The following is a 23,435-nucleotide window of genomic DNA, read 5'->3' on the forward strand; positions in this document are numbered from 1 at the left end:
TGTGATGCACGACCTTTGTCTGAGAAGTCCTAACTGTGCATGGTAACGAGTTGCGCCTGTTTTGGGCCAAGGCATTCCCCCCACTCTAACTATTTACGTCGCGCATCTGACATAGTAGCAGTGGGAACCATTTTTAACGTCTGTAGTTATGACGCGGTGTCGGACCGAGATTCGAACCTAACACCTTCCCGACGACGAGCGGATGCGCTACGTGTTGAGCCACGGTCGCGGGTTCTTTAAATTATTAAGTTTTTAAAACAATTACATATCAATATTTATATCTATATAGTTAGTTTTATACATAACCATTCTAAAGGTATAAACAATGACCGATAATTAATATACATCACCAATGATGATGCACAAAATAGCCACATATGTAGAATTAGTGGTTAAAACGTTAAAACATTCAACTTAATGAACCAACCAATCAAAATTTAATAAAAGTCCCCAAAGTTGTTTAGCCAACAAATAAGAAAACATTACTGTAAAACGTGGGGATTGATGTAAAAAAAACAGCCTGATATCCATTTTATTTAAATAATTACAAGTGAAAAAATATAAAATTTTAGGAATATTTCTGCAATATTAAAGCATTTAAAGAAGTGTCATTGGTTAAAACTTAAAGAATTGCCAAATTAGAGGAAAGTTGTTAGGAATGCCTGAGTCAGGTCTAGATGAATATTCTAAACTATCCGTATTTCCATCCGGGGAGGAAGGAGACATTTGGCTGTTTATTACACTCCCTAGTCCACAAGGGTTAATAAAAAACATTTTCTTATTTATTGGCCAAACAAGTTTGGGACATTTATTGAATTTTGATTGGATGGTTCAATAAGTTTAGTGTCTCCTCACTTTTTAACCACTGATTGTAATCTAATTTTGTAAATTTGTGTGTTATCATTGGGGATGTACATCAATTTATCGGCAATTGTCTTATCCCTTTAAATCCCTGATTTCTATTCCTGAATTGAGAGCAGACAATTTTGACACCTTTCTTATTCATGCACACTAGATCTTTTCATGAAAATACCCATTCTCGAATTTTATTCTTCTGCTAACCTAAAATGTTACTTTAGGGGCCAGAAATACATGTACAAAATTTCAGCTCTTTATCTCTACTGGCGACCTAGCGCCAGGCATGTAAAATATCAACAGATAACGGTAGCACGGCGGTTTTAACAATATCTCAGTAATGTGCAGGTTTTAAGTTCTTCTGCATATTTCAATTTAAACACATAAGGCCAAAGATATTATATCCAAAAAATCTTTTGTCAAAGTCTACTCTACACCTAGCGCCAGTCAGTTTTCTAAAATCATGCATTTTATAACTGTGAAAAATGAAATCGCCAGCGCTAGGTGTAGAGTAGACTTTGACAAAAGATTTTTGGGATATCATATCTTAGGCCTTATGTGTTTAAGTTGAAATATGCAGAACACCTAAATTCACCTTCCAAGCCATTCTCTATGCATTTTAATTTTTTTTATGAAATAACGGGATTTCAAAACTGCCTTTTGAAAAGGCCTAAAAAATATCTTTTTTTGTCCCTTTTTTCACTGTTTATAGTTACAACTTATTAAGATATTATTCTCAGTTAAAAAAAAAGGCGCTTCCAGCACCAAAACCGGCAAAAACAGGCAATTAAACTTCTGTACCCCTACTTAACCCCCTAACAGACCCCCCCCCCCTCTATCTCGGCTCCTGTTACAGATAGAGACGTAAAACTTTTTTCTGGTGGTTCATGTGTATTTTTAGAGAAAATTACTTTTCTAGTCATAGCGGTCAGACCGCTCCTTATCCGCTTTTTAGCGGCCAGCCGCTAAATATTAAAACTGCTGTAGAGCAGCCAATTTTAAAGCTAAGAAAACCAAATTTTATGACGAACTATTATTTTTTTTAACAAAAAAATCCATATTTTTTTATTGTACTACATAAGTTTTGTTGTCCCTCATTTTTATTTTATTTCTCAAAATTTATTCAGAAGGTACCATGTGATCAATCATATATATTTATTCATACTTTTCTACACTTTTTTGTGTGTCAAATCAGATTGATTCCTAGATTTTCAAGTTCTTGGGAAGGTGGTGTTACCCTCCCCCAAATTAGTTATAAACCTTCCCAGGACCTAAGAGAAGCTACCCTGTTATGGGGAACCATATCAGTTCAGCAGTTAGTGAGATCCTTCAGTACAGAGAAACATAAAAACAGAAATCCTGTTATCCTCCCTTAACAAAGATTTTGCAAGATTGAGGACATAAGTAGCCTCCCTTCACCTCACAAAACCTAGCTTTTTGATCCTTCACATAGCAAAATCTTGCATAAAATTGGTTTTTGGTCCATCACATAGCAAATTATTGGAAAACTTAGCTTTTCTGTCCTTCACATAGCTAATTCTTGCAAAACATAGCAAATTCTTACAAAACATAGCAAATTCTTGCAAAACATAGCAAATTCGTACAAAACATAGCAAATTCTTGCAAAACATAGCAAATTCTTGCAAAACATAGCAAATTCTTGGAAAACTTAGCTTTTCTGTCCTTCACATAGCTAATTCTTGCAAAACATAGCAAATTCTTGCAAAACATAGCAAATTATTACAAAACATTGCAAATTCTTGCAAAACATAGCAAATTCTTACAAAACATAGCAAATTCTTGCAAAACATAGCAAATTCTTACAAAACGTAGCAAATTCTTGCAAAACATAGCAAATTCTTATAAAACATAGCAAATTCTTAGAAAACTTAGCTTTTCTGTCCTTCACATAGCATATTCTTGCAAAACATAGCAAATTCTTACAAAACATAGCAAATTCTTGCAAAACATAGCAAATTCTTACAAAAAATAGCAAATTCTTGCAAAACATAGCAAATTCTTACAAAACATAGCTTTTCTGTCCTTCACATAGTTAATTCTTGCAAAACATAGCAAATTCTTACAAAACATAGTAAATTCTTGCAAAACAAAGCAAATTCTTACAAAACATAGCAAATTCTTGCAAAACATAGCAAATTCTTACAAAACATAGCAAATTCTTGGAAAACTTAGCTTTTCTGTCCTTCACATAGCTAATTCTTGCAAAACATAGCAAATTCTTACAAAACATAGCAAATTCTTGCAAAACATAGCAAATTCTTACAAAACATAGCAAATTCTTACAAAACATAGCAAATTCTCACAAAACATAGCAAATTCTTGCAAAACATAGCAAATTCTTGCAACAGCTGTCCCAAACTCAAAAACGAAGTTTCAGCGTGATCCGACCACCGGTTCTTGAGATACAGTGACCTGGTGTCCTTGGTACCAACAGTAAGATTTTGGAAATGGTTCGAATCCATAGTAAATTTGGTCCAAAATTTTTTTGACACTTTTAGAATATTTTCGACCTTGGTGTCACCTGGGTATTTTTTCTTCAAAAATTTGACTAAGTGTCAAAATATTTTTGGAATTTGCTATGTTTTGTAAGAGTTTGCTATGTTTTGCAAGAATTAGCTATGTGAAGTACAGAAAAGCTAAGTTTTGCAAGAATTTGCTATATTTTTGTAGTATAGACGTAGGACAGATCTTTCTGAATTATAGAGCAGATTTGCTACTTCTACAAATAACTAATGTCACCTTGTTTAATGTTGATCAACACTTTATTAATAATATAGTAGATTCAATAATAACTGGATATATGTATATATTACTTATGATTCTGGGTTGGTATAATGTAACTGTGGTGTCCACACCTAGGGACTCAAACCTACAGCTACGGGGGAGCGAACCTAGCTAAGCTAAATTCTAAAACCAACTGAAGTTGTCTAGCTTTGCATTGTTTTACCTAAGCCCACAGCTTATACTTTATTGACAGCTACCCCTTTTGGCCATTATCCATTTTAGCTGTCTATTTAGACTAATTATTAAGATCAGAGCAAAGCTAGTCTTTAACTTATACTACATTCTCCCGGACTTAGAAGGGGATGTAAATTACATTCCCTTTACCCATAATTACCTAAATCCCAGAATCTTTCCTTAATATTAACCATGGCACTAATAATTAAATCATTGATTACCGCTGGTAATCTTTGACCCTCTTACATACTAATTCTTACATACTAATACATTAAACATATCAAAAAAATGGCATAATTATCAAGCATTACAAAATTCATCATAGCGCAGCGCAAGAACATAATTTTAACTTTTAGTTCACTTATTTAATTTTGGTACAAAGCAGCTTAGAGGTATAACTGTTTGTGGTCACAATGATAATCAAGTTATCCCCCTTGGCGGTTGCGCCCGTGTTGACGTTGCTGGCGGCGTAGTCTAATGTTGATAACTACTAAGGCCACCAAGTGGGCGATAGATTCAACTAGTCAGCTGTCGTTCTCTTCATCCACTTCATCAAGGATAGCTGGATCTGGTTGCTGATCTGGAGCAGGTACAGGTGCTGGATCCTGGCAGGTTGCGGCCTCGCTGGCAGCAGCTGATCTCGTGCGGATCCCGTTGGGGTTCCCTTTCCTTTTCTTCCTGGGGGGCTCGGTCCTTGGCGGCTTGACATCTTCATCGCTGGATTCAGAGAAATCACCAGGCTTGTAGGAAGGAGAGGTTGGTGTGTACTTGGGTGAAGTTGGTGTGTACCTGGGTGATGGGGGCTCATAGAGCGTTTCATCATCACTGCTCATGCCACCAGAGTAATCATCTCTGGTGTACAAGAGCCTGTCGCTGGTCATGGGTGGGGTGTGTGGTCTGGGGCTGCGTGGACGGGTGGAAACAAGGTAGCGGTCAGCCATCTCCTTGGCTCTGGCTACTGTTGAACTTGAAGGGCGTGGTGGCGAGGTTTGCCTAGCTCTGGCAGCAGCAGAAATTGATGGTTCAGCTTCGTTACTACGCTGTGCTTGGACAGGTGGATCCTCTGTTACATCAATCTCAGCTATGGACAACCTGTTTTTCGTCCAACCTTGGAACTGGTCCAGCTTCAATCTCAACCTGTCTTGGGCTGATTGTACAAGTGTCACTGAATTTTGGATCTTCTTCAGCTTATTCTCCAAGGTGGCGGTGGTGGCTGGAACGATGCCCTGGCACTCTCGTCGTAGGATGTAGCCCAACTCTTGGACACTGGAAATGCGGTTGTCCCTGGTCACGCTATCAGTATGGGAATTGACCGTTTCAGCCAGCTTTTTGAGTTCATGGATAATAATATCCATGTTCTCAGAGAGCTGACTCTGACTATTTTTACCCCAGAAGGTAACATTATTTTGGAGTGCGTTGACCTCCTGTTGCCACTGGTCTAACGTGATCCCTCTTTTCCCCGTGTGCTCCCTAAGGGTGGTGTCCACCCTTAAGGTCTCCTTCTGCAGATCTTTGATGGCTGCAGTGTTGGCCCCAGCTACAGCGGTCAAATTATCCAGCTTAGTGTTCATGGCGTGCACCTGCTGTCTAACCTCAATCATCACTGCGAGCATCGTATCGTTAGATACCAGGTTGGCTGCGGCAGCTGCTGGAGGGGTGGTGTCCCTGGGCTCAGTTTTGAACCTCCTCTGGCTGGCTCCACGTCCGAAGGGTGCTGCAATATAGCAAAATTAAATTACAATATCAAACAATACAAATACAATATTAACACATATTAATAGTCAAATAAACAAATAAACAAATAATATATGTGCTTTATCATGGTTTATTTTCCCACCCAAAGGAATATGGTGCTTTCCCTTTATTTCCCACGAATAAAAGGATATTTATTCAAATATATTTAGTGAGTGGTGCTTTCCTCCCCCCATCCAAATACCACATGTTAACAAATATATATGTGTTTTATGGTGCTTTCCCCTTATTTACCACGAGTAAAAGGATAATTATCCAATAATTAACCAATAAAGGTGTAGTTATTATCCATACATTAATTTTATTCAAATATATTTAGTGAGTGGTGCTTTCCTCCCCCCGTCCAAATACCACATGTTAACACAAATATATATGTGTTTTATGGTGCTTTCCCCTTATTTACCACGATTAAAAGGATAATTATTCAAATATATTTAATGTATGGTGCTTTCCTCCCCCGTCCATCACCAATAAAGGTGTAATTATTATCCATACATTAATTTTAAATTTTAAGACTAATTAGTTTCCCTCCCACGAATAAAAGAATAGTTGTTAATTTGTTGCTTGCCCTTGTGTATTGTTCACCTTAAATATTTTAGCACAGCAACATAAATATATCATAGACCCAACCAAACAGACCGATAATGCTGCAGCTAAACCCCCCGCCATGTACATTAAAATTTCATGCCATTTAGTTGAAACCCACCCGGATATTTTATTTACATAATACTTGACCCATGTCATCTCGACTTTGGGTTTAAATTTTATAGCGTCGTGGGCCAGCTCCTGTAGTTTAAGGACGTCTAAGCTAATTAGAGACGTTTCCCCCTGGTCTGCCTGCTCATCAATTACTTTTCCATAAAGATCTTCAAACATATAAGATTTAATTTCCCCCTCTGTTACTGTTACCAAATTTATCCCTTTATCCGTGTTAACGGCGTACACATTTTGATTTACTGAAATGTACGTTGGGTTAAAATTGCAATCCACCTCTATTAGATGATCTTTATTTACTAATAATCTAGTGTTTGGTACAATGCCATAAATGGACCCATTAATTGCCACGGCAAAATGATTGACAAAACAAGGCAATTTTTCGCTAATATTTAGTTTAACCCTAACTTGTACACATTGTTGTTCCAAAATTATTTCCCCCATAGTTCTTTGAATTTTCATTTTGTGTGCTTTAACTAGATTGTATAAAATAACACTGTCAGAGGTACAGTCATTGTGTTCATTTATTAAGTTGTTATAATGCCCATAAGATAAATAAAATTTATCTTCCAAATTTGCATCTATTTCCGCCCTGTGGATGAAAGGAAAAAATTCCTTTATGCTGTGGGTAATCCATACATATAAACCCTCTACGTTTGTTATATAGTAGTAAATTCCTGGTAGGACATCCCCAAATATTTGTTTATCCCCCATTTCCACAGCTAGTGAATGTTTTTCATTGTAAATCACCCGAAGTTTGTTATATAAGATATTATCTTCTCCCCATTAACTGTGCGTTAGAATAGATGCATTCAAGATTTTTATTGTTCTAAACCCCGAATAATAGCGTTTTTGAGTATCTGTCTCATTTAATGCTATTATTCTACTCATATCCCAATGAAGATGGGGCGTCCCGCAATCCCTGTTTGTTTCATTGTCAGTGGCTAATATTATATCATTAAAAATACACCCATTCTCTGTTTGTATTAAATCAACGGTTCTAATATTAATGGTTACTTCAGTATCAATAAATGAATTAGGAACAAAAGTGTTGCCCACTAAAATCCCTTTTCCCTCGCATTGGGGATTAAATCCATCCCTCCATGAATCCCTGAAATATATTGTTCCATTTATTAGAAAAGATTCTTTAACCTGTTGATTTAATTTTACTGATATGGGTATCCCTCTAATAATTATTATCCCTGATTTATAAGCTTGTGCGCATTCGTCAGCGGATATTAGTATTGGTCTGTTAATTTGTGTTGGTTTTGCTAAATGAAGGTGTGCATATGCCCCGCAGTAATAAAAGTGTTGTGTTTCATAAATGTGACAAATCACCCCAGGAATTACCCACTTTTTTGCCCTTTGCAGAATATGTACGTTTACATTATCGTTAGTAATATTAAATAACCCATTCCCACATTTACTTTTTTTAATTGTTATGTTTCCCCCCGTACAATTTAGCACACTGACATTTAGTTCATCCGCCCAACCAATATTGAATAGCCATACTGACATTAGAAACAAAAATGTACCTTGGTTAAATCTTTTCCCCGACATCTTGCTGGTGACACAAACTGAAACAAAAAAAATGAAATTAATTATTTTTATTTTTGTTTTTCTTTGTATATTGCCTTGTAGGTGCTACCTCATAATGCTGCTCCAAATTTTTGGATCTAGTACCATAATTTTTTCCCACTATATTGGTGTAAACATATTCTGGTAGCGTAACTTTTCTATTTTCAGGTATGGAAACAAGTTTTTCAGGTGAGGATTGAATAGGTTCCTTATTCCAAAAAGAAGATTCCCCAGGAATAGTAGTTAAATCTGCATTCCCCCCAAAAGAGTGCCCTTCCCCTGAAAATACCTCATCCTGTTCCTCCCCCTGATATTGGCTTTGCTCCCCTTCCTGATATTCCCCTTGATTACTACCTTGATCCCCTCCCTGATCACCATCATTACTGGATTCCTCGACGCCCTCCCCCCTAGTATCCTCCCCTCCCATATCTTCATTGTCGGAATTGTCCATTAACTTGTCAACAGTTACAAAATCCTTATCCCCCGCTCCCTGTATTTCTAAACTTTCATTGAAATTAGGGTTTGAATAGGATAATAATATTTCATTCGATGGAAGGATTAGATCTAAAGGGTATACGTTAAATGACAACTTTTCTCCACATACTTTGACGCTTGAGTGAATTTTTCTTAACTTATCCCTGGTAATAACATGTTTTGATTTTACATTGCAATTATGAATTGGAGTTATTTCAAATAATGCATTTGAAAATTTATGGCTAACAATGAACGGTCCTGCATAAAAACTTTGTAATTTTCTTGAAATTCCCACTTTTGCAATATCAAAAAAGGCGTATACGATATCATTAACTTCCAATATTTCCCTGGCACCCCTGTTCCTGTTTTTGTATTCTAAGTAAATTTCCTCCTTACCAGTAATGTTATACATAATCTGCTCAACCTTTTCAAGAAATGTTACATATGATTTACAATCTAATTCATCCACTAACTGTTGCTCAACAGGTGAAAATACGTTCAAAGGTAACAAAGGTTGCCGTCCAAAAACTACAAAATATGGAGAATACCCCGTCCTTTTGTTCTTGCTTATATTAATTACAAAAGTTGCCATTTTAATTTTCTTTGCCCAATCCCTTGGTTCGCTGCTGGTATCTGATCTAATTGCATTATATATCCCTTTGTTATATCTTTCAACAGGGTTTGAATTAGGGTTTCTCGCCGGAATTAGTATAGTTTTAACTCCCATGCTTTGCATGACGCTTTTAAACACTTGTGACGTAAAATTTGTTCCCCTGTCAGACCTGAGTGCTGAAAATAAACCATACGTAGGAATGAATTCTTCTAACAAACATTTTACTGTGCTTTCTGTAGTAGCATCAGCTATTGGGTGAGCGAAAACATAGCGTGAGTATAGACATACTAATATTAGTACAAACTTTACCCTCCCCCCCTGAAACATTACTTCTGTCCAAGGGCCAATTAGATCAATAGACACACACCCCCATACTCGATTATATCTGGCAGACTGAGTTATAACACTGTTGTGTTTAGGAGATTTATTGTATTTTCTCAAACAGTTGATACAATTATTAATTCTGGTCTCCACCAGTTTGTTTATCCCAGGTAAAAAATAAACGCTGTTTATTTTTAGTGTAGTTTCGACTACCCCCCTGTGTCCGCCCCCATATCCGCTATGAGCTAATTCAAATATTTCATTATATAGACTTAAAGGTGCTACTGGTCTTTTTACATGTTTACCATTGGGTAATGGTTGATTGAAAATAATGATACCTTTATCAAATTGTAAATGTGGTAATAATTTAACCAACATTTCCTCCCTTCCATTTAAAATTTCCAATTCCCCTTTGGTAAATACTTTCCCTTCCAAAATATAATTTTTTATTTTTGATAAAACAGTATCATTTTGAGTAGCTAATATCCAAGCTTGTTTATCTGACCCCACTCGCACCCCCTCTACATTAAAGATTTGGTCCTCTAGCGGACATGTGTCGAGATATGGATCTAAAGTGTTGTTATTTATACACTGTGTACATTCATCAATACTATGGTCTTTACATAAGAATTTCCCTCTAGATACATTATCTGCATTTGCATGTAATTTCCCAGCCCTATGTTCAATGGTAAAGTCGAATGATTGCAGGAAAGATATCCAGCGGTGTGTGACACCATTTAAAGAGTTTTTTGTCCAAGTCTTATATTTAGTTAGACTCATTGAGTCAGTCCTAACAACGAATGGCCGAAATCTAGCTAGGTGCAAAAATTTCTTTAATACAAAAACTAAACAGGCCATCTCACCCTTCCACGCTGGATACCCCCCCTCTGCCCCATTACACTTTCTATTTGATATACCAATTATCTTTTCTTTTCCTTCCTGAACTTGAGAGATTACCCCTGCATAATAATGACTACTATAATCGATATCAAATATAAAAGGGTTAGGATTTTCCCATTGAGGGTAAGACTTTGAGATTGCTTCATTGAACATATTTTTAAAATTATCCCACTCTGAATTTAATTCAGTGTCCCATTCAATTAAATCTTTATTTCTTAACCCATCTAGCTTGTGACATAATTTTGCATAATCTTTAAAGTATTCACGATAGTAACCTGCAAAGCCCAAAAATCTTTGCATGTCTTTACCCGTCCTAGGTTTAGCCCACCTTTTTACCGTATCCAAATATCCCTCATCCATTCGTGTACCTTCCTTTGATATTATATGCCCCAAATATTGACACTTTTCTGTGAATAGATTGCATTTATTTAAATTAAGTTTTAAATTTGCCACCCCCAAAACTTTAAACACCTTCTCAATGTGGCTTAAATGCAGGGATATTTCCTTAGAATATATTATAATATCGTCTAAGTAACTCAAAGAAAAGTTTTCCAATTCCCTATTTAGGCTCATCACCCGTTGCATTAACATGCAAAAATAGCTAGGGGCATTAGACAATCCGAAGGGAAGGCGGTTAAAAAGATATTGTTTATTATTTGCTGTGAATGCTGTGTACGGTCGACTTTCTTTATCTACAGGCATACTGTGGTACGCTTGTGTCAAATCTAATGTGCTAAAAATCCGCCCCTCCCCCAACCTTTCTAAATTATCCTGAATTAGTGGTAAAGGCCATTGAGTCTTTACCGTCTGGTTATTAAGCAGACGGTAGTCGACAACGAATCTTAACTTCCCAGGGTTCCCATTCACCCCCTTTTTTCGCACAGCAAAAATTGGGCTGGACCAATTAGACATTCCCTCACTAATTACCCCGGATTTTAGCCAATTATCAAGTTGTTCCCTAAGACTTTTTTCATAGGTGGGGTTGAGGGGTATGACCCGAGATTTCGTTGGAATTGCCCCAGGTTGAAGTTGTATATTAAATTGCATGATATTAGTATGTCCAATGTCCCAATCTCCTTTTGAAAATATATGAAAATTATCTAAACAAATTTTAAGTAATTTACCCTTTAATATTTTGTCATTCTTTAGAATTTCATTTTCATCCAACCTTAAATTTTCTTTTAGAAAACGTATTCTTTCCAATAAATCATCTGTTGATAAAGAATTAATATCATTAGATTCAGGTGCCTTTTCATATGAAGATTGAAACCCACAAGCAATTTTTATCCCTTTTTGTAATTTAACTTCTTTCCCACTCATATTTACTAAATTAATTAAACACGTCCCATCAGAGTTTGGCCTATAAACCCCTTCCAAAACCATAAGACTTGTATTAATTAATATTTTATTTGTGTTCGGACCGACATACCATTCCCGAGAGTGAAATTTTGCAGATGGCGCTTTTACTAGGAGCGTTGCCCCCCCCCGGTACTATGTTTGCCCCCTGACATAGTGTTAGGTTAAATTTTTGCCCCCCTACTGTTCGCATTGATGATTTTTGGTGATTCTTAATTCCCGGTACCCGTACATCAATGTTTTGTATTAATTCTTTTAATTTAGGAATTTTACTAACTTCTGCACAAATTTTCCCCCCCCCCCCATTTCGTACGGCGGCAGTTTAAAGTGAACACCCTCTATTTGGATTTCATTAGTATCAAATAGTAAATTTATTTTATTGTTTTGCAAAAAACGTAGACCTAAATTTACCACTTTACTAGTAACAGAAGGTACATAAAATGTTTCTACAAACGAACTTTTAGATTTATCCAATGTGAACCTAAGTTGCACCCTCCCAATGACTCTAACTGGTTCCAAGTTAACATTTAAAGCTTGTGCTTCTAGAGGCCAATAATTTATATTATTTTCTTCCAACAATTCTTTACTAATTAACGAATGGTAGTTGTTTCCGCTATCGTATATACAATTAGCGGAAAACAACTTTCCCCCCCTCTCATTGTTAAAATGTATGCTAGAATAAGCCATGATTTCCCCCGTCTACCCCATATACTTAGGTTTTACTTACTTGACTTCACTTTAAAATAAAATATACACTACAATAATACATATATGTAATAATATATGTGTAACCAATTAATATCAAAATACTCACTTTGATTTTTTGTTTTTATAACCAATCAGAGTAAAAGCCAAAAATAGACTGTGCTTTCAAGCAATGTCTTTTTGGCTTTGCTAAAAATGTGTTGTTGTTGTGTTTACCCCCAATGAAAAACAACAATCTTGACTTCCCCCCCTTCTCTTTTCTCCGACGCGTCACGGAGAAGATTTGAACCCTTTAGAAGCCCATTAAGCTGTTTTAATGGCCCCGCAGGCAAGTGCGTCCTATTATCCCACCCCTTCTTTTGCCCCATTTTGCTAGTGCCAAGATTTTGTTTTGACAGCTTATATTTTTGCAAACTTCCCCTTTGTTTTGCAACCCGGGCTATTAATTACTCACCAGAGATAAATATTTGCCAACGTTTCAAAACAACCCATTAGGAAGATTTTACAGTACAACCGTATTAAAAAGATTTGTATTTTGTTTATAAAGAATAACCCCAAAATGTTTTTTTTGACTCAGCAAAACAGTTTTATTTTGCAAACGTGTCAAAAGAACATTAGTTTTGATTGTAAAGTAACCCTAATTTTATTTATGAAACACCCTAATGTGTTATGCAAAGATAATCCATTATAATCCTAATAATGGATATAATATTGCAAGCTAGTCAAAACAATATTAATTTTTGTTTTAGAAATCAACCCCAACTTATCTAATTTCAATATAAATAATAAAAGGCGCTACTATCATTTTATATATAATAGCTAGATAATTTATTAATGTACTTTAACGAAAATATTTTTCTTTGTGTCGACATAACCCCAATCAAACTTGAACAAAATGTGTTTATAATTCCCCCAATTTTAGACATAACCCTTTTAAACATATTTGTGCACAATAATATTTTGCACATCCATATCAATATAGATCTACAATAATAATATTGTGTTAACTTTTATGTGTTTAAATAGGTGTATGATTTTGATTTGCTTCCATTCCCGCAGCTATTAAATATTCGATTTCCCGCGTCAATTTATCATCCCCGCCGCTTTTAGCTTCCACCTGATTTACTTGTCGAGCAAATTGATCAGAAATTGGCCGGGATGAGGGTTGAAATCTAGTTGCTGCCCCCTTGTTTTCCTTGTTTTTGTTCATTTTCCCAAAACGAGAATTTGGTAGTGGTGGTTTACCATCCCTTTTTATAAAACATTCATTTGCTGCATGGCCATCTTTATTACACCACCAACAAATAAAGTTCTTTTTCATTCTCGTGTTCAAGGCTGCGATCACATTCAACAATTGCTCCCCAGTTATAGGATCTGTGCTATCTATAAATTCTGCAAGTTGTCCTTCCGAATGTGGGTCATTTTGGACGATGCCACTTTCATCCCTATTTATTTCCCCGTTTTTGACCTCGTTAATGACAATTTTGTCATTCTTACTCTCTTTCTTACATTCTAGTTCATCCTTGGTGGCCGTAGTAAAGCAAGAATCTATATTCTCGGTTTCCCCCTGCCCATTGTTAGCCCAAGAGATGTAATGGGCCCCTCTCTTTACCATATAGTTCAAGTAATCCCCATAATTTTCTGGATTCTTTATGCTCTCCCCATACTTAGACATGTCCCTGGCTAGTTCTTTGTGTTTTAAGCCCCTTGCCACATTATCATAAAACTCTCTCCATTGTCTTGCATTGACCGAACTTGGATGCATATTTTTATATGCCTTAAGCTTTTTAGTGAAATACAAATCCAAGGGTTGGCCATCATTTTGTTTTACCGTGTAAAACAACTTTGCTGCGGTTTCACCGTCGGCATAGGGACTTAATATGCGTCGCAACTGAAGGTAATATTTAAAGGCCGACGCCGAAGCGAAGCGTTCAGGAGTAGCTATTAACCCCACCATATCTGGCTTGGCCTTCATGACTTTTTTGTAAAGTACTTTTTTTATAATACTTGGATCATCAATCAAATTTTCCTCAGCGCCCCTCCATAGTATAGTGAAATAATCCTCAAAATTAACCCTAATATCCCAATCAGGTGAAAAGTTGTTAAAATTATCATTCCACTTAAGTTGGCGCTCAATTCTACGAGTTACATCCTGTGCGGAATCGATCGCACCCCCCTCCCTAGTACTCCTATTAAGAGAAATACTCAAACTTTCAAAATAAGTGTATCTGTCAGGGATGACAGGGATTTCAGCGATCAATGCTTGTTCAAAACTCGAAAAATGTTTCTCATAACAATTCACCCAATTTGTATTGTTGTCGGGGCCCCAAAAGTCAAACATACTATTTTTTAACTCGCCAGGTGCCATTATTTTGGACTTGTCCATTCTACCCGCCCCCTCTATTAAGTGAGAGGTTGAAACATGCTCTCCATAGCTAATATCCAATGTATCGTCCATACTTCCACCCGCCAAACCCATGGTTTCCAACACTTGAACATGTTCAATCCTGTCCTTAATATAAGAGTCTAGATTCCCATCCTTGGGCAGGTCCTTAGCCACTTTCCTAAGCTCCTTAATATCCGTTGTTACCCCAGTTAATTTAACATCAACATCATTGGACAGAGCATCTTTTTGTTCCTTAACCTGTGCCGAAACTAAATTCGCCACTTCATTTTTGGATGCGTTAATTTCAGTTAATTTGGCCGTTACATCTGCCATGAACTTATCCATGGCCGCCCTGAGCTCTTCAACCTCCATATTAATATTCCCCTTATCAGTCGCCATCATAAAAATAAGAAGTCAAAAAGTTCAAAATAAGATTGGCAATTTAGGAAATTAGAAAATTGTAGACAAAAATAGGCAGCGAAGGTTCTATACAATTCAACCTATGAAAAGTACAAGACTGCGCCAAAATTGTAGTATAGACGTAGGACAGATCTTTCTGAATTATAGAGCAGATTTGCTACTTCTACAAATAACTAATGTCACCTTGTTTAATGTTGATCAACACTTTATTAATAATATAGTAGATTCAATAATAACTGGATATATGTATATATTACTTATGATTCTGGGTTGGTATAATGTAACTGTGGTGTCCACACCTAGGGACTCAAACCTACAGCTACGGGGGAGCGAACCTAGCTAAGCTAAATTCTAAAACCAACTGAAGTTGTCTAGCTTTGCATTGTTTTACCTAAGCCCACAGCTTATACTTTATTGACAGCTACCCCTTTTGGCCATTATCCATTTTAGCTGTCTATTTAGACTAATTATTAAGATCAGAGCAAAGCTAGTCTTTAACTTATACTACATTTTGTAAGAATTTGCTATGTTTTGTAAGAATTTGCTATGTTTTGTAAGAATTTGCTATGTTTTGCAAGAATTTGCTATGTTTTGTAAGAATTAGCTATGTTTTGAAAGAATTTGCTATGTTTTGTAAGAATTTGCTATGTTTTGCAAGAATTTGCTATGTTTTGTAAGAATTTGCTATGTTTTGCAAGAATTAGCTATGTAAAGGACAGAAAAGCTGAGTTTTCCAAGAATTTGCTATGTTTTGCAAGAATTTGCAAGAATTTGCTATGTTTTGCAAGAATTAGGTATGTGAAGGACAGAAAAGCTAAGTTTTGCAAGAATTTGCTATGTTTTGCAAGAATTTGCTATGTTTTGTAAGAATTTGCTATGTATTGCAAGAATTAGGTATGTGAAGGACAGAAAAGCTAAGTTTTGCAAGAATTTGCTATGTTTTGCAAGAATTTGCTATGTTTTGCAAGAATTTGCTATGTGAAGGACAGAAAAGCTAAGTTTTCCAATAATTTGCAATGTTTTGTAAGAATTTGCTATATTTTGCAAGAATTTGCTATGTGAAGGACAGAAAAGCTAAGTTTTCCAATAATTTGCAATGTTTTGCAAGAATTTGCTTGGTTTTGCAAGAATTTGCTAGGTTTTGCAAGAATTTGCTATGTGTTGCTAGAATTTGCTAGGTTTTGCAAGAATTTGCTATGTTTTGCAAGAATTTGCTATGTGAAGGACAGAAAAACTAAGTTTTGCAAGATGAAGGACATAAGCAGCCTTCCTAATGTAAGAATTTGTCAGACAAAGGACATAAGTCACCTCCCTTAAGTTAGATTTTGTTAGATAAAGGACATAAGTAGCCTTCCTTTGATCAATTAGATCAATTTCCAGTGACTTCTGTTCAAATTAGGAATGACTTTGTTTTCTTTCCTATTTCTAAATGTTAATTTGTTTAATTGCCTGCGTCTGGCATCTGACTAAAATAAAAATCTATTACATTAGTTTCAACAATTAACTGTGTTGCCCCTTTCCGGACCTTAATCAGCCAATTTTTGTATGAAGTCTTTTATTGTGATCATAAACAGATAAAAATATTAATTAGCGCCGCCAACCGCCATTTTACTGCCAAAATTGGCGGTTTCCGTTATTTGTCATTTTTTGGTGATGGTCAGAAAAGGTATTTTTTTGTTATAAAAAATAATAGTTCGTCGTAAAATTTGGTTTTCTTAGCTGAGCAGTCTGACCGCTATGACTAGAAAAAGTAATTTTCTCTAAAAATACACATGAACCACCAGAAAAAAGTTTTACGTCTCTATCTGTAACAGGAGCCGCCGAGATAGAGGGGGGGGGGGTCTGTTAGGGGGTTAAGTAGGGGTACAGAAGTTTAATTGCCTGTTTTTGCCGGTTTTGGTGCTGGAAGCGCCAATTTTTTTTAACTGAGAATAATATCTTAATAAATTGTAACTATAAACAGATAAAAATATTATTTAGCGCCGCCAACCGCCATTTAACCGCCAATAAAAAAATATGGATTTTTTTTGTTAAAAAAAATAATAGTTCGTCATAAAATTTGGTTTTCTTAGCTTTAAAATTGGCTGCTCTACAGCAGTTTTAATATTTAGCGGCTGGCCGCTAAAAAGCGGATAAGGAGCGGTCTGACCACTATGAGTAGAAAAGTAATTTTCTCTAAAAATACACATGAACCACCAGAAAAAAGTTTTACATCTCTATCTGTAACAGGAGCCGAGATAGAGGGGGGGTCTGTTAGGGGGTTAAGTAGGGGTACAGAAGTTTAATTGCCTGTTTTTGCCGGTTTTGGTGCTGGAAGCGCCAATTTTTTTTTTAACTGAGAATAATATCTTAATAAGTTGTAACTATAAACAGTGAAAAAAGGGACAAAAAAAGATACTTTTTAGGCCTTTTCAAAAGGCAGTTTTGAAATCCCGTTATTTCATAAAAAAATTTAAAATGCATAGAGAATGGCTTGGAAGGTGAATTTAGGTGTTCTGCATATTTCAACTTAAACACATAAGGCCTAAGATATGATATCCCAAAAATCTTTTGTCAAAGTCTACTCTACACCTAGCGCTGGCGATTTCATTTTTCACAGGTATAAAATGCATGATTTTAGAAAACTGACTGGCGCTAGGTGTAGAGTAGACTTTGACAAAAAATTTTTTGGATATAATATCTTTGGCCTTATGTGTTTAAATTGGAATATGCAGAAGAGCTTAAAACCTGCACATTACTGAGATATTGTTAAAACCGCCGTGCTACCGTTATCTGTTGATATTTTACATGCCTGGCGCTAGGTCGCCAGTAGAGATAAAGAGCTGAAATTTTGTACATGTTTTTCTAGGCCCCTAAAGTAACTTTTTAGGTTAGCAGAAGAATGAAATTCGAGAAAGGGTATTTTCATGAAAAGATCTAATGCACACATTAGTTTAGAAAATGATTTTAATTTAAATGGAGAAAAACATTTAATTAATAATTTTTAAAAAGCACATAATCATGATATAAAAGGAAGGACATTCAAAAATCTTTCTATAATACAAAGTAGAACGATGACTGTCTGTCTGTTTGTTTGTACCGAAGGATCTCGCTAACCGCTAAACCGATCGGGTTCTTCTTTATAGGGTAACTTCTCATAGGTCCCGGGAAGGTTTATAACTATTTTCTTGGGGACACCCTCACCCCCCCCCCAAAAAAAAAAATACCATCCCCCAAAAAAAACTGGGACTCTATATCCGAGAATGATACAATTTCTAAGACTTAAAAAGAAAGTAAACTAAAAAATCTGGGGATCTATCTGAAAATAGAGAACTCACTTGGTTTATTAGTTGTTGTCTTAAGCTTTAGACAAAAACACTACTTAATGTAATAGAATTACATTTTTTTAAGTGAGGATTTTTATTGATAGGGTTATAGAGAATCACGCTAGGCTACAATTGAATCAAGAAAAACGTAAGTGCCTAGCTCTGGGACTTATGTATATTGAAATAAGACATAAAACCATGATTGTTCCAGGTAAAACAAAAATATTTCAGCGGGGTCTTATTGAGAAAATTAGATTTGAAAATTTCAAGTTCAATTTTCATCCTCTAGGAGTTACCGCACAATCATAAAAAGAAAAGCAAAGATTATTTATTCAAAATTTTGAACAAGTTTGCTTTTATAAAGTTCTTCATGAAACCACTCCTGAAAGGAGTTAATTAATGGTCATTTTTATCAATTGCTTTGCTAAGGTCACGAAAATTCATCCTTAAATAAATCATACCTATATAGAGAGGTTTTATAAAAGACTTCATAAAAGCAAAGTTGTTCAAAATTTTAAATGAATAATTTTGCATTTCTTGTCTTGGTTATGCGGTAACTCCTAGGGGATGAAAATTGAACTTGACATTTTCAAATCTAATTTTCTCAAAAACACCCCACTGAAATATTTTGATTTTACCTGGAATAATCATGGTTTTATGTCTAATTTCACCATACATAGGTCCCAGAACTCGGCACTTACTTTTGTCTTGATTCAATTGTAGCCTGGCGTTGAATGGGATACTCTATTATGTCCTTTAGTTATGAATCTCTTGGTATACCAAACCCTATACAGTCAAAGGTTTCATTGACAACCTACCTTTGATTGCATGAACTTTGTCAGGAAGGCCCAAATGCGCATAGGAATGAGTTGTTTGTTTGTTGGGCCAAGGCATTTTCCATATTCTAAAAAAAAAGTTGCATGCACTTTAGGAAGGATATTTAGTAATTTCTATTCCATGATTTAGTGTCTTTTTTCACAAGAAAAAAACTAATTTAAAAAAATAGTAAAATTTGAGGAAAGAGCTCTTTTGGAAAATGTTTGAAACTGACAAGAATACTATCTCCACAGTTTTTATATTCCCATTTCTCAACGAGGAAACAGTTTAATTATTCATATCATTTCTTCTCCTTAATTAGAAAATTTTAGTTTCATTTTTTCTTTTTTTTAGCAGCTATATTCATGAATTTTTAAAACAGAGAAAATAAGACTAAATTACTAGGGATCCAAAGGGATAAAACAATGGCCGATAAATTGATGAACATCCCCAATTATGATACACAAAATCACCCCTTCAGTAGAATATGATTAATGATTGATACATTTGGACATTAAACTTAATAAACCAACCAATATAAATTTAATAAGTCTCCTAGAAAATTTTGAACCAACGAATAAAAAATTATTATAAAACTTTGATGGCTTGTGTAATATACATTATACAACCCAATGTCTTCTCTCTCCCTACTGATTTATACTGTTCATCTTCTTGATCGTGTTTGAAGTTTAAAATCCATTTAGACAAAAAATTCTTTATATTCTATTCATGTAATCTGACATATCATATGATATGCACTAATGTCTCCTAATATTTTAAAGACCCATAAGGCCAGTCTTATCCTTATACTAAAGTAACAGGATGTCTGTCTGTTTGTCTGTTTGTGTGTCTGTTTGTTTGTACCGAAGGATCTCGCTAACCGCTGAACCGATCGGGTTCTTCTTAACAGGGTAGTTTCTCATAGGTCCCGGGAAGGTTTATAACTATTTTGGGGGAGTATATAACCAACCTCCCAAGAGAAATCACAATAAATCGAAATTTTTTTTCCTCGAATAGAGACTCCTAGGTAACATTGCAAAGTATCGTAGCAATTTGATAGAGACTCCTTCGCAACATTGCAAGGTATCGTATGATTTTTTTAAAACACCAAACATTTAAAGTGCCTCTAGGGGCGTAGCCGCTAGTTTCATATACTCTAACAATTTTTCTGTGGAAATATTAAGGAAGTCAGTGAGTGAGGGAAGCGGAGAAATTATACAAATTAAAGGCGTTGGTATTGGAATCTTAGGGTAGCTTTGCTGATAAAAACAAGAATATATTTGAATAGAAGAAAAGAATTATGTCCAGAAGTCTGTAAAAAAAACTGCAGGACTCGACAGCCGCGACTAAGCCTCAAATTTAAACCTGTTTGGCTGCTATGATTTATTTGTGGAAATAGAAATTGACATATTTGAGTCAGGTTAAGACTTCCAGCTGGTTTGTAAATTTGTAATAGGTTGATTTCCAGGGGACATACAGGCGGCTGACGCGTGGATGCAGAGCCATGAAAATCTGAAATCCTAAACTAAATGTCTCTTTTTCTTTTGTCAAGAGAAATGTTCCGTCTGTTAGAGATTAAAATTAATTGTCTCTTTTAAGAAACAAAGACAACCCATTTTTGGATCTAGTGCATTGCACGGTAAAATGTTCCTGGTAACGATTTTCTCCAAAAACGTTAACTTTAATGGCTGCTAGCTGCCAAACGGCTGAATGTCAAGCGATATAAGAAGGCTTATACATAATCTGGAATAACCAAGATCCATTAATGCAAAAGGAAAAATTCACTGAAGAAAAAAACGCGTAAATAAGTCTTTTTCGAATATCATCGTTACCAGGAACATTTTACCGTGAACTATACTAGATCCCCATATGTATTTTGTAAAATGGATGTCCAGTAAATTTATGCTTCACTATTATTTCAATCTTTCGTGTATTCAGACTTTTAAAGATACTGACAAAACTTTTATCCGCTATTTATCAATTTTTTTATTTTATTTCATTTAGAAAAAATAGGCTTTTTTACTTAAAACATTTTTTGTCTTTCACCATTTCATTTAAGGCTTTAATTAAATCAAAGTTACATTAAATAATGCATTTTCATTATTATTAGTTTTTTTTAATAATGAAAATAATTTTACATTTTAACAAATCTTTATTTCTTTCACTCATACATATAGAAAAATAAATCCAAAATGAAGCTTTAAAAAATATAAAATAGAGCAAAAAAGTATTTCTATTTTTAATAGTATTTTTTGAATTTTCTAATAAAATAAGATTATTAAAAAAAAAATCTATTTTCTGCAAAAATTCCTTTTCTTTTTTTAATTTTTAAAAAGTTTTAAGGAAATGTAGGATTGCAAAAGTACAATAAAAACTAGTTTCTTTAGGTGTTCAATATTTGATTTAGACTAAGCTTTAGGCTTAGAATGTGTTACTATTGCATTGGAATTCTAGTGTAGTGTATCACCCTAGGAATCTTCTTTTTCTGTTCATTAGTTGTAATAATCAACTAAAATCTCATTTTGCTCAATTAGAGTCTTTTAATCTACAAGAATGTGAAGGGGGAAAAGGATGGCATCATCCATAAAAGCTCTGAAACAGTAGGACAAACGAACTAAATTTTAGTAAAATTTTGTTGAAAATCGGATTAAATACAGGATACTGTTTTAGGACATACTTAAAGAGTTGCTTCGCTAATAACATTGTAATTTGTTGTCTTAGGAATCAGATCAGTATTCCAAAGTTAGCTATTAAAAAAGTAAAAAATTAACATGTTTAAAATGGATGTACGGACATTCTGGTGGCGATTATAGAGTTGTTACACTTTCTAAATCGTACTTAACTACTACAGGTAACACCATGCAAAGTGTAAAATAGAAGTTTATAGAAAAGCTCCGCTTTTAAAAAGAAAATGTGAAGAGGTCTTCAATAGAGAAGGGACAGTCTTGGTTGAATTTTTTTATGCAAATGTTAATTTTGAACAATGGGTGTTTCACATAGCTGATAAGCATCTAAAAAAAAAGATTTTCTCCAAGGTTTTGCTTATGATTTATTTTCAATATTATACTATTTTCTTCGTTGGTAAAGTATTTTACTATACTAAAACAAAAGAATGAAAAAAGTATACTTCTGTTAGAGAAATGGAATTGATATTAGCGTTATAAAATTAAGAGAATATTGTTTAAGAAATTCCCTAGGATGTCTCAAAGCTTCACAAAATTTCTTAAAATACAATTTTTAGGTTTAAAATAATCATATAAAAGACTTTAAATATATGTTCAATTAATTTTTAAAAAGTTGTAAAATATGTATTTCACAAATAGGATTTGGTCTAATATGTATTTTTTCTTCAAAATAACTGATATATTATGGTTTACATTTATTGTTTAACAAAATGTACCAGATTTGTCAAATATTTCTTTGCTGCTGTGCTACTGGAAGACAAGGGTATGATTGTCCTTGTTTTAAAAGAAATGCACTGCATCATAAAATAAGACTAAAGGATTACAAAGTTTTAATTTTGTCAAGATTTTGTAATTTACCTAAGTGAATTTTAATCCTTCACTGCTAGGCAATGTCATGCATTGGGACAGAGATAAGAATAAGAAGTAACAGGATGTATGTATCTATGTCTGTCCATACAAGGGGGAGGGTAAACAGATGTTTATTCACCATTCCCCACAAAATTTTTGGAAATAGATTAGATTTTACGACTCCACCTCACCATAAAATTTTTACCACCTAATGAAAATTACCTCCCTTTACCCCCATCAAAATAAAAAGTTTAGACTTCCTTGTGTCCATGCTTCTAATAAAGCCTCGAAAATGACTTATTGTTGAAATTAAGTAATGTTTTAGGATGGGGTTTAGGCTATATTGCGGGGGATGGGAGATAGTTTTGGCTACGAGAAAAGAATTGCTCCCTCCTCCACAAAAAAAAATCATTTATAAATAAATTAATCCTCTTATTTATAAAAATAAATCATATCAAAAGTTTTAAAAGGAGTAATCTTTTTTTAAAAATAGTGTCATATGCACAGAACCAAAGTACAGAGCCACTGCGCCTTCAAGAAAAAATAATCTCAATTTCAGCCCTCTCCTAGGCAATAAAAAGACAGTACACATTTTGCATCGTATGTTTCAAGGATATAGAGAAACATTTTATTCAAGAATATTTTTTTGTTTCAAGATATATCTCTTTTATAAAACAGGCACTTTTCCTCAAATTACCTTTCGAGCAATTCTCCAACTCGCTTATTTT

At 34.7% G+C, this 23,435-nt stretch overlaps 2 protein-coding genes across 2 annotated transcripts in view; one reads left to right on the top strand and one right to left on the bottom strand.

Annotated features, from left to right (window-relative positions):
- LOC145327067 (uncharacterized) overlaps positions 1 to 23,435 on the top strand; it is a 147,289-nt gene that overhangs the window by 99,941 nt on the left and 23,913 nt on the right. The window lies entirely within an intron of this gene.
- LOC145327066 (uncharacterized) lies at positions 3,742 to 9,379 on the bottom strand. The gene is made up of 2 exons (XM_080170587.1): positions 7,836 to 9,379; positions 3,742 to 5,548 (listed from the first exon to the last, which is right to left on the bottom strand). The coding sequence occupies exons 1-2, from the start codon at positions 7,858 to 7,860 to the stop codon at positions 4,359 to 4,361; spliced, it is 1,215 nt and encodes a 404-aa protein (XP_080026713.1). The 5' UTR covers positions 7,861 to 9,379; the 3' UTR covers positions 3,742 to 4,358.

This window comes from Acartia tonsa, chromosome 8, assembly GCF_053477335.1.
Source record: "Acartia tonsa isolate MP-2025a chromosome 8, ASM5347733v1, whole genome shotgun sequence".
Lineage (NCBI taxonomy): Eukaryota > Metazoa > Arthropoda > Copepoda > Calanoida > Acartiidae > Acartia > Acartia tonsa.

Coding starts and splice junctions, on each gene's coding strand:
- LOC145327066 (XM_080170587.1), bottom strand. CDS start 7,860: ATGTCGGGGAAAAGATTTAACCAAG. Junction 5,549..7,835: donor GGGGAAAAGATTTAACCAAG/GTACATTTTTGT, acceptor GCTATATTGCAG/CACCCTTCGGACGTGGAGCC.